The following is a 12,347-nucleotide window of genomic DNA, read 5'->3' as shown; positions in this document are numbered from 1 at the left end:
TTCAAGTCCAATCACGTGCTTGTGTTTGCCCCAAAGGCAAAGTGAATTGATTCATTAGTTCTGTCTCTCTGTGAGATCCCTAATCAGCATAACATATTTTCCCAAATTATATGGTTATAAGATTTTTGATCTGTCTGTATGACTGCAGAAGATTACGAGAAATAAGCACAATCCTATTTTTGAACACATCAGCTATGGTACACTCTATAGGCGTTTGTGGTTGAACATCTGGAAACTTAGCTGCTATTTGTTTCCCTAGTCTATGCGTTTTGAATTTGAGAGGAACTCTCATGATCCATTAAAAACTAATGGAACAAACAAGGCAAACAGGCAGCCTCTGGTTTGTAAGTACAGGTAGTCCTAGGCTTCCGACCTACGCGAGTTATGTTCATCTACACATACAACCATTTTAAAAAATCTTTATTAAAACTACTGTACAAGTACATATTTTGTATTTAACGTACTATATACAGTGGCTCCCCCTCCAGGCAGCAGCCCGAGGTCCCCAAGTTACGACCAATCCGCGTCACGACCAGCTCATCGGTCCCAATCATGGTCATAGGTCAGGAAGCACCTGTACACATTTTCTTCTTTATGTCCTATTCTTAAAACAAAATGGCTACTCGTTGGCAGGCATTTTATATTTGGTATTGCCCTCCAGTGGTTGTTATCATGAGTGCCTTTAACAATGAACAGTTGGCAGTTATTTTCTGCAGGCAAAGTCCACAAATAGGCATAATTCTATTTTTGATACACATCAGTTTTGGAATATAATACAAGGGTTTGTGAATGAGTAATCGAATAGTGAAATGATATCCATTGGTAGTGTTTGTACACCTATTTTGGCTGAGATAAATTTTACTCCTTTTAAACTGAAAAGTTATCTTGCAGCTTTTTGAGTCTAATTTTTATTAAGAAGTGTTTAGTGGCAATTCCTTTGAAGCACACCACATTAACAATGTGGCAACTCAAATTTGCATCAGATATGGATCTTTATTTTAAAAAGGCACCTGAGTTGCAGCACTGAATTTGAATGTTTTACCATGGTATAGATATATATACAGAATAATATAATTGTCCAAAGTATTATTCCAAAATCCATTGAAATGTTGTATGACTATTCTTCAGTTCTCTATGATCTTTCTCTAAATTTAGACTGTCTTGAAGTTCTTGCTAATCTATGCTGGAGACCTGGCAAACACCTTCTTTATTGTGACATTTGGAACAGGCCTTTACTGGCTTATATTCTTCAAGGTATTACCCACTATTTCATAAGATTACATCAATTTATGATTATTGACATGAATTTATTGACATTTCCGAAGTATTTCATATAGTACATTTATTTTTTAGATAGTGTAAAACCCCTAGTATCCTGCACCTATTGGGCTGCCCCAGAAGTGTATTTTCCAGTTGCTTGAGACTTACTCTTACAATGCCGAACTGCCTACTATATCTGCATTAAGAATAAACAGTTTAAAAGACAAAAGACAAAAATACTACACTGTACTTACACTGAATACACTTCACTTGCATGAATATATAAACCATAAAGTCCTTTACTTTTTTTCAGTCACATTCTTTAATTGTTGATGCAGCTAAAGGTTACTCCCCCTCCACTGAGCCGCCCTAATGGTGAACAATAGCATGAAAGATAATTAATCCCCTCTCCCCCAAGTTTACAGATAAAGCCTCTGACCAGGATTACTCTTACTAAGCAAGGATAAGGAGACATTTAAGAGAGTCACCCCAATGGCGAGTGGCATCAGCCATCCTCGGTGACACCATTTTATTCAATCAAAACTTTATTTCAACAGCTGCTATGAGCAAAGCATGACAAAACACTCTGCTGGCTGAATATTTGCTCCCTTCTTCACCCAAAGGTTTGTGTGTTACTTCAGAGAACATTTACTTTTACTATTTTAAACTTTTATTTATTCTTAGCTATTTTACTTTTTTCTTTGTTTATTTATTTTACTCAATATTTTTTTCTGGTTGCTTGAGGCTGCTGGTTGGTTGAATTCCAGATACCAGGAGTTTTTCTGTATTTGTTTTTGGAGTCCGCGCACTGCCAATAAGGCCAGCATTTATTCATCATTCCTTAATTACTTCTGAGAAGGTGGTAAGGAGTTACCATTTTGAACTGCTGCTGTCCTTCTCATGTAAAATACTCCAGCATGTAGTTGGACAGGGAGTTCCAGGATTTAAACCTAGTAATGATGAAAAACCAAAAATATATTTCCAAACCTGAAAGGTACATGGCATAGAAGAAAACTGCAGGTTGTGGTGTTTCCACCTGCTTGCTGCTCTTGTCCTTCTTGGTGGTAGAGGTTGAAAGTTTGGTAGATAGTGTTGGAGTAGCAAGGGTGGATAACCTCAAGTAATTTTGTAGGTAGCACACAGTATGCTGCTGCAATGGAGGAATAGTATGTTTAAGGTTGATTGATGAAGTACCAATTACCAAGAGCTGTTTTCCCTGGATGCGTTTTGAGAATAGTTGACTCTGATTTCATTCAGGTAGGTAAAGAATATCTCATCATGCGCCCTAATGTGTGCTTTACAAATGATGAGAAGACTTTGGAATGCAAGGAATAGAGTCGCGTGCTGTCCAGATGGAGGCTCTGATAGCTCAGTGGTTAGAGCACTGCACTTGTAAACCAGAGGTCTCGAGTTCATTCCTCGCTGTGACCTCATTTCTGCGATAGGGGCTGGACAAAGTAGTGACTTTCTGTCTTCCTTATGGTAGACAGTTAAAGAATTTCATGAATGTTACATTCTAAATGTAGAATTACATGACAATAATTGAACCTGTAACCTTTACCTGTTTTTGAAGTCAATGTACCTTTATGGCTAGATGAGGTTGATTTTCTGGTCATTAGTGACCTCCCAGGATACTATTGAGAGGGAACTTTGTGGCATGAATTATGGTTTCTACTTATCAGCTCATGTCTGAATGTTGTCTGATTCTGGCTGCTTGCAGTCATAATCTGCTTCTTTTCGTGAGGAATTCCAAATGGACTTGAACATTGGCATTCATCAGTGGACATCCCCACTTCAAGGACATTGATGAAGCAGCCAAAAATGTTTGAGCCCGGGACACTGCCCCTAGAAGCATTTGCAGTGATACCCATTGCCACTTCTTTCCAGATCCTTTTCACATTTAGGACATCAATTTTTGTGAAGCTCTTATTCTTTTAAAAATGTTAATTGCTGTACAGATGCTTTATGGTGAACTTTGCATTTTGTTTTTTTTTAAATACTTTATTTTAATTTTGTGGTCAAACATGTATCAAGAATTAACCATTGCCCAAATACATAAATTGAAATGAAAAAAATTAATGATGCAGGTTGTCCATATTTCCAAACAGCCCCTTCCCTCCTCCCCCAAACAAAACACTGAGATAGAAAAAAAAAGCAAGAGAAAATAGATAAGAGAGAAAGAACCAGAAAAGCAAGAAAAAGGAGCTAATTACTTTTCTTACCTAGATCTCAGATAAGGAAAAGAACCAGAATGTAGAACTCAGGAACAGAATATGTAACCCTAAATATTCAACCCTACATTCTGCAAAAACATGTTATACTTCTTCCTGAGATTATAAGTAATTTTCTCCAGAGGAACACAACTAGGCATTTCTGCATTCCATCTGACTATATCCAGAAGGGAATCCTACTTCTAGGTAACTTGGTATTTGTCAGTCTCATTTTAGGTCTTATATCCACAATATTTCCTAAGTGAAACAATACTGGACTTTGTGGCAAATGTTTCCCAATAATCTGGTCTAAATAAATTCTTAAATTTTCCCCCAAAAAGTTCCACTTTAGAGCATGACCAGGTGGAATGTAAAAAGGTTCCCGTTTCTTCACCACATTTAAAACCTACATCCGATGTATTAGAATTTAATTGATATAATTTCTGCGGGGCAAGATATAGCTGATGCAAAAAGCTGTATTGCACTAATCTATATTTTACATTTATTGTATTGGTCATGCTGTCCTGACATCGAGCAGACCAGTCTTTATCACCCCCAACACTAATATTCAAGTCTGATTCCCATCTTTGTTAACGGCATTTTCTTTATGATGATTTGTTTCTTCAGGGTCAACGGGTTCTTTCTGTTCTTCTGCCCACACCGACTCAGGAGATCCACTTTATTTGTTCTGTGGCCAGTGCATTTGCATTGAAGGTTTGTGTTTATAAAGTTGCTTCATAATAACAATAGGTATTCAAACTCTTGAAAAATATAAAAATAATGAATGTGGAGGAATGGTCTTTTAAATTGGACATATTTTCAGTATTTAATTCTTCATGTAATTTAAAGAAGAAATTATGTTATCAGTTTTAAACATTGTTCCAGCAGCCATTGTTTTGTAGTCTGCTCAAGCATAAAGAATTGTTCAGATTTTTTGATACATACAAACTCTTCTTTGAGAAATACACCAAAAGCGTTGTATATTTTTGCCTGCCGTGTATGCAAGTATTTAATAGCCTTCGAAGACAGAAGTGCTCTTTAAATGTTCTACCTCCAAAATACTTGCGTTTTGTGTGTATAGTCATTCGTTATTGTAAATGTTCCAAGTGATAGATCTTTAAAGAAGCTCCAGTGCCCTAATCTCTTACGGCGACAGTGACTCTCCCATATTCCAAAGGCATGTTGATTGAAAGGTTAGTTAACTACTGTAATTTATCCTTTACGTAGGTGGATAGTAGATGAATTAAGGAGCAAGTGAGCTCTGTGCTTAATATTTTAATGCAGTCTCACCCAATATCTTGAATTCTCTGTTCAATTTCTGTAATTTCTAACATTACATTTTTCTTCTTATCACTGGGAATTCCTTTTTTCTCAGTTTCTTCAGTTGTTACACATACTAGTGAACCAGTTAACTGTGGACATCTTTTTTATTGACTGGGAGAGACCCAAAGGCAAGATTGTCAAATCTATTGCAGGTAATTCATTATATTTTCCTGATAGTTGACTTCAAGTATTCAATTAATTTTAATTTTTGACCAATGTTTGTGAAATATTTTGGCTGTTAGTATTATTTAAAACAACTATATAAAAATATAAAACAATGTGTTAGTGGTCAGATTAATAACCATGGGTATGTTTAAAGAAACTTTTGACGTATTTCCTTCAGCTGGCTAGAGTTGGAAAAACTTCATTTGCCTGGAAAGAAAGCTAATGTCCACATATTTTCAGGTGGTCACGAATTGAGTTCTTGGGTTATTTTGTGCTTCATTAATTACTCCAATAGATATGGAATTATTGATGGCAATGGCCTAGAACTTCAGATGTACTGGATAAGGCATTTAATGTCATGCTTCAAGCAGTTCATTCTCAAGGCATCAATCTCCCAAAACTGCCTTTAGTACTCTTCATATATGGACATTTAATGTAATACAGTACATTTCCAATTATCCAAAATGCTTGGAGTAGATGTTTTTCAGTTAACTGGATTTTTAAGGTAATTGAGAAATTGTTTCAAGCAGCCCAGTAGCATCAACAGAATACTTGTATCAGCAGTTAACGCAACAATAACAAACAACGGAAGGTTTTTCAAGCATGAAATAACTTTTGATTCTTACCAAAGATATGTGATTTCTGCTTACAAAATAAGATACATTTAAGAAAACTTTTTTTTTCAACTTGTGACATGTCGCTGCCGAAATTTTTTTTCAGATAATTGATAATTTTGTTTAAGTGGTTTTCGGATAATGAGAAACGTTCTGTACGTCATATTCTCTATGACTTAGTGGAGGGAGCGTAGTGTAATCTCTCCAAATTTGCTGATAACATGAAACTAAGTAGAAGAGCATGTTATGTGAAGATATTAGGTCTCTGCAACTGATTAAAGATTGAGCAAGCAGACAAAACATTGCCAAATGGAGTTTAATATGGGGAGGTTATGCTTTTTGGTAAGAAGAATCTAAATGGAGAATTATCTTAGATGAGCAAAGTACAGAGATATTTAGGTACTTCTTCTTCTTCTTTGGCTTGGCTTCGCGGACGAAGATTTATGGAGGGGGTAAAAGTCCACGTCAGCTGCAGGCTCGATTGTGGCTGACAAGTCCGATGCGGGACAGGCAGACATGGTTGCAGCAGTTGCAGGGGAAAATAGGTTGGTTGGGGTTGGGTGTTGGGTTTTTCCTCCTTTGTCTTTTGTCAGTGAGGTGGGCTCTGCGGTCTTCTTCAAAGGAGGTTGCTGCCCGCCAAACTGTGAGGCGCCAAGATGCACGGTTTGAGCCGATATCAGCCCACTGGCGGTGGTCAATGTGGCAGGCACCAAGAGATTTCTTTAGGCAGTCCTTGTACCTCTTCTTTGGTGCATCTCTGTCATGGTGGCCAGTGGAGAGCTCGCCATATAACATGATCTTGGGAAGGCGATGGTCCTCCATTCTGGAGACGTGACCCACTCGGCCTCTGCCATCTCGAGTACTTCGATGTTAGGGATGAAGTCGCTCCAATGAATTTTGAGGATGGAGCTGAGACAATGCTGGTGGAAGCGTTCTAGGAGCCGTAGGTACTATTCTACATGAATTAGAACAGCAGGCAGATACAGTAAGTAGTTATGAAGGCAAAAGGCATATTGGTCTCTGTTGCAAGAGGGTTGTGTTTAGAAATAGGGAAATATTACAAATATACATGCTATTGGGAGACCATACCTGGAGTACTGTGCATAATTTTGGTCCCCTTATTTATGAAAGGATACTGAGGCAGTCCAAAAGAGATAAGCATGGATAATTCCATGGATTACCCTATCACAAGTAGCTGAGAAATTAGAGCTCAATGAGCTATATCCTTTGGGTTTAGAAGAATGAGAGATGATATTATTTACAACTCTTTAGGAAGCATGACATTGTTGAGGTTCAAATATTTCCCTCAATGAAAAAAAATTGTAAGTGGGAGGATAGACACAAGGTTATGAGAAAACAGAGGATGTCAGATGACCAAAGTACTCTGTCCAAAATAATTGAGAGTGTTAAAAGAGGAAGCAGATAAATGTTTGAAAAATCAAGGAATAGCCAGGTATGAGGAATCATCAGAGAAGAGAAGATCAGCCAGGATAATATTCAATGGCAGGGCAGGCTTGATGGATTAAGAGGGCTATTCCATATTGACCCCAATCACCAAGGACAAAGGCACCAGGCTCATGGGAAAATTACTATTTGTTAGTTCCCTTCCAAGTCGCACATCATCCTGGAAATCAATCTCAGTTCCTTCATGACCATTTGGTCTGAGTTCCAGAATTCCTTACAAAATAACTCAGGAAGGGGCTCCAACAATTCTAAAAGGTGGCTCACCACAATTGTTTTTAGAGCCAATTGGAAATGGGCAATGCAGGCTAGTCTTGGCTGTGATGCCTATATTCCATGTGAAATTTTAAAAATCTTAAAAAGGCTGGTAAAGAGACGAACATTTCTTTTACCTTTTCAGATATGTTCTAGAAAATAATTGGTGTCCAAATTGTTATCTCAACCACTAGCAGGCTTCCTCCTTTTTCAAATTTCAATGTTAAAAGTTCAGATTATTGTCATTGATAAAAAGCTGTTTTTGAACCTAGAGGTGCTGACGTCAGGTTCCTCTCGAAGGAAGTAGTGAGAAGAAGTTGTGTATATGATGTCTTTTTTACATTTCTGCCTACTAAAAGAAATAAGGCAGATGAAAAAGCTAAAAGTGTCAATGATGAGAATAATAAAAGATTACAGATGCTGGAATAACAATAACAAAAACCTACTGAAGCAGGTTGAGCAGAATCAGTGGAGGGAAGGAAGTGTTGACTTTGAGTCAAAACCTTTCATCAAGGCTGATCATAGAGAGACAAAATAGTCAGAATAGAGAGGGGGGAGGGGTGAGACAGGAACACAGGAGATTGGTGAACCAAGGATGAGTGAAGGATGATGGACAGATGAAGATAGTGAAGGGAGTTAGTTATTCAGACCAGAGTACTACTGAGGGTACTGGATAATATGGTACTGTACTTGAGCTAGGTCTTTATCCAACCAAGTGACATCTAAAATATCAGCCAACCTTTTCTTTTTACGGGTACAAATCATCCATCTGTTTTTCTAGCAATTTTTTGATTTTGCTTTGAATTCCTAGTATTTACTTTTTTTTCCCCATTTCTACATAGCATTTCTTCTTTTTTCCTTGTTTGTAGGTGGAGGTGACATAAAGACTACACCAGCTCCTGTGAGCATCTGGAGAACATACTTCGTTGCAAATGAATGGAATAATATTCAGACCATCAGAAAAATTAATCCAACTTGTCAAATTCTTGCTGTTGTTTTTCTTTTAGAAGTGAGTTTAACATCTATTACAGAAGTAAATAATGTATTAAAATTCAATATTCATAAAGGAATAAATAATTGTAATCAATTAATATGCTGAGTTGTTATGAAACCAAATTCTGAGGATAGATATGATTACATGAGGGAATATGTACAGATATCAGATTATCATCTTTAGCAGATAGTGCTAAATGTTTAAAATGCATATTTAATGATGATAATGAGTTTATTATCATATGCATAAGTACATGTACCAAAATTCTTACTTGCTACAAATGAACAGGCACTATGTAAAAATAACAACTACAATAGCATATATTAAATTAAGAAGAGATAATAAGTATAAATACAGTTGGCGTAGCAGTTAGCACAACGCCTTTACAGCACCAGCGATCGGAAGTGGAGTTCAAATCCCGTACTGTCTCCCCGTGTCTACATGGTTTTTCTCTGGGGGCTCCTGTTTCATCCCACCATTCAAAACGTACCAGGGGTGTAGGTTAATTGGACGTAAATTGGGTGGCACAGACTCATGGGCCGAAATGGCCTGCTACCATGCTGAATGTATGTTTAAATTTAAAATTTAATTATTTTTATAGTTAGTGCAGGAAAAAAATGGTGTTATAATCATGCAAACAAGTCTTTTTGTGGTGTTGGAATAATTTATGAATAGTGTTGTACAAGAAGGATCGTCATTGATAAAAAGCTGTTTTTGAACCTAGAGGTGCTGACGTCAGGTTCCTCTCGAAGGAAGTAGTGAGAAGAAGTTGTGATCAGGCTGATGGGGCCTTTTATAATCTTAGCTGCCTTCTTAAGGCAATGCCTTCACACTGAAGTCGTCAATGGATGGCAGGTCAGAGTCCTTGATGGACTTTGCTATGTTTGTACTTGGTGCAACTTTGTGTCTTCTGGGTACTCAAATTACCAAACCAGAAGTTCAGGAGAATAGGGCAGCATGGTTAGATAAGTGGTTAGCAAAATATCGTTACAGCACCAGTGATCCCGACTGGGTTTTGAATCCCATGCTGTCTATAAAGAGTGTATATTCTCCCACTGTTTGAAACATACTGTGGCGGGGGGGGGGGGGGGAAGGGTGGTTTAGGTTAATTGGCTGGCACAGGCTCATGAGCCAAAATGGTCTGTTACCATGCTGTATGTCTACTTTTAATTTTTTTTTTAATTAATTATAGTATGAAAAATTTATACATAGTTGAGAGATTGGTTTAGTGGACTGGCAGAGTGAAATTATATACAGTAGTATTTTTCAATCTTGAAATGTAAAATATTTCCAAGATAAAAATACAATGCCATTATTTATTATCTGCACTAAGATTCATAGATTTCATCATACTTTTCCATTAATGTATGTATATTTAAATATGAATGTTATTGAACTTAAAATTTTGTTTTTGCTCACTTTTATATTTGCCCTTTGAGATAATTCACGTGTTTATTTTCAACCCCTTGCATGGTACCAGTAGATGAAACAGGGTTAGTATAAACAGTAAACAATTCATCATCACCTTTTGTCTGTATGAACCAACATTGTATCATTCTACTTTTCTTGGTCTCCACCCAATTATTAATATTCCCTTTGTTCTTTCCATCCATCCCCACCTTTGACCTTTTCCTAGTTCTGATTAGAGTTATTGAATGAAGAAATAACTCTGCTTATTGTTTCACAAGTGTTGTTGCCTGATCTCCTGAGTATTCCAGTATTTTCTATTTTTATTTCAGGTTTCTAGCCGATGCATGTTTTGGCTTTTTTAGGAATAAATATATAAAGCCTCTTTATGACTTTGCTCTATGTGTCAGAAACTCACAAGGCCTACTTCACAGGTCACTAATTTACAGAACTCCATTGGCAAATTTTAAAGATATTTATTCTTCATGGAACTATATGATGAATATTTCCATAGCCCCTTTTACATTTGCGTCCCACTAAATCGGCCGTTCAGTGTCTTGGGATAGGAATGGGAGGGGTTTGGCTTTTCACACTTGACCACTCCTAACTGGGATAGTGAATGCTTTCACACTTGCAAGGAACCATTCCTGGGGTTAAGATTGTTCTACCTTCTACCGGTGACTTCATGATGCATGGAGTGATGGTGGACCTGCCATAAATCCTGATCAATGTATTATGATTTAATATTTGAACAAAATTAATCATGCATAATTATAACATAATTAAACTTTATGTACAGCCCTTCAGCCTCAGTTGTGCAGACCTATATAAACATTTATAAGGGACCATGGGAAAGTTCTAGCAATAAATAGCAATAGTGGACAATTTTTAAACAGCATGGGAAAATTGGTAGTGCTATAGTATACAATTTATAAAGACCGTGGGAAAAAGCTATGGTGGACCGGCCTTCCCAGATTTCCATGTGGCAGAGAAAAGGCTATATGTCCAGCTGCATGCATGGAACATTCACAGAGGGGGGTTTTCTGCCACATGGCATTCTGGGAAGTCCAGTCTTCCATTGCTTTTCCCCACAGTCTTTATAAATTGTGCGCTATAGCAGTACCAATTTTCCCAAGATGTTTAAAAATTGTCTGCTATTGTCTCTCTCTCTCTCTCTCTCTCTCTCTCTCACTGCAACTTTCCCATGGCAGTTTATACCTCCATTTTAATCTTCCTCCTTCACATTCCTGCACTCGCGCAAAAACTGGGATAATTTCAATCCCACAATGCAATTACCCATTTCACACTTACCTGATTGCAATGTAGGCATCTGCAGATGCCAGGGATTGTACTGGGGTCGAGCCCGTCAATCCCCAGCATGAGATGACAACATCTGATGCCGGCGTTGAACTGATTTTGCTTTCACACTTGACACTTTAAAGGCTGATTAGCAGTTAATTCCTGAGATCACTTGCAAGTGTGAAAGGGCTCATGATGTCCACCCATATTTACAGATCAGGGTTCATGGCAAAGATTTAATAAATGGCAATTGACCATGGCTACTACTTCTGTGGTCATCTGCCTTGAATTATATTAATGCAATGGCTGAGACTCTAATCTTAAATCGTCTCTCTAAGAGAGAATTCAGCACTCCCCCCCCCCCCCCCCCCCAATACTCCCACATCATTTTATTCTGGCCTGCTGACATTTTGTTCATTTCATGATGAAAGGTTCAAGCCCAAAAAATTGGTTGAGTTTTTATCTTTGTTAAATAAAGGACACTGTTTGACCTGCTGAGTTTCTCCAGCATTGTGTTTATACTTCAACCATCGTGTCTGCAGACCTTCCTGTTTTACTCTCTCTCTTTAAAATATTTTTATTGATAATTATTCAATAGAAAAAAATGAACCATACAATTAAGATATGTGCTACAGAACTAGTTTTAAAAAGTTACAATAATGATCAAATGTTGAAATTCAGAAGTGCATTAACACAATCATAATGTTATCCTCAACATTCATTGGAGCGACTTCATCTCCAACATCGAAGTACTCGAGATGGCAGAGGCCGACAGCATTGAATCCACGCTGCTGAAGATCAAACTGCGCTGGGTAGGTCACGTCTCCAGAATGGAGGACCATCACCTTCCCAAGATCGTGTTCTATGGCGAGCTCTCCACTGGCCACCGAGACAGAGGTGCACCAAAGAAGAAGTACAAGGACTGCCTAAAGAAAGCTCTTGGTGCCTGCCACATTGACCACCGCCAGTGGGCTGATATCACCTCAAACCGTGCATCTTGGCGCCTCACAGTTCGGCGGGCAGCAACCTCCTTTGAAGAAGACCGCAGAGCCCACCTCACTGTCAAAAGACAAAGGAGGAAAAACCCAACACCCAACCCCAACCCACCAATTTTCCCTTGCAACCTCTGCAACCGTGTCTGCCTGTCCCGCATCGGACTTGTCAGCCACAAACGAGCCTTCAGCTGACGTGGACATTACCCCTCCATAAATCTTCATCTGCAAAGCCAAGCCAAAGAGAAAGAAAGAATGTTACAATAGAAACTTAACAAAACAGAAAAAAAATATAAATTTTAAGCAAGGTTCAAGGTTGACATTGAAAAAAATTAAACTGTCATAATCTTGGAAAGGGTCAGCACCA

At 37.9% G+C, this 12,347-nt stretch overlaps 1 protein-coding gene and 1 long non-coding RNA gene across 11 annotated transcripts in view; one reads left to right on the top strand and one right to left on the bottom strand.

Moving 5' to 3' along the window:
• The window catches only part of tmem67 (transmembrane protein 67), a 115,730-nt gene that overhangs the window by 84,334 nt on the left and 19,049 nt on the right, over positions 1 to 12,347 (top strand). For 9 of the 10 annotated variants that reach the window (XM_069921909.1, XM_069921910.1, XM_069921906.1 and 6 more), the window contains 4 exons: positions 1,156 to 1,254; positions 4,098 to 4,184; positions 4,846 to 4,945; positions 8,158 to 8,297. In XM_069921909.1, coding sequence (XP_069778010.1) covers positions 1,156 to 1,254; positions 4,098 to 4,184; positions 4,846 to 4,945; positions 8,158 to 8,297 — 426 coding nt within the window. The remainder of the gene's footprint in view (positions 1 to 1,155; positions 1,255 to 4,097; positions 4,185 to 4,845; positions 4,946 to 8,157; positions 8,298 to 12,347) is intronic. The other variant, XM_069921903.1, reaches the window with a different exon arrangement.
• The window catches only part of LOC138755608 (uncharacterized), a 38,568-nt gene continuing 37,601 nt past the window's right edge, over positions 11,381 to 12,347 (bottom strand). Inside the window, exon 3 of the long non-coding RNA XR_011352417.1 lies at positions 11,381 to 12,205. This is a non-coding gene — a long non-coding RNA (uncharacterized lncRNA). The remainder of the gene's footprint in view (positions 12,206 to 12,347) is intronic.

Source organism: Narcine bancroftii, chromosome 2 (assembly GCF_036971445.1).
Source record: "Narcine bancroftii isolate sNarBan1 chromosome 2, sNarBan1.hap1, whole genome shotgun sequence".
Classification (NCBI taxonomy): Eukaryota; Metazoa; Chordata; class Chondrichthyes; order Torpediniformes; family Narcinidae; genus Narcine; species Narcine bancroftii.
Note: the sequence above shows the minus strand (reverse complement) of the source record. Positions and strands in the feature narration are given on the sequence as shown.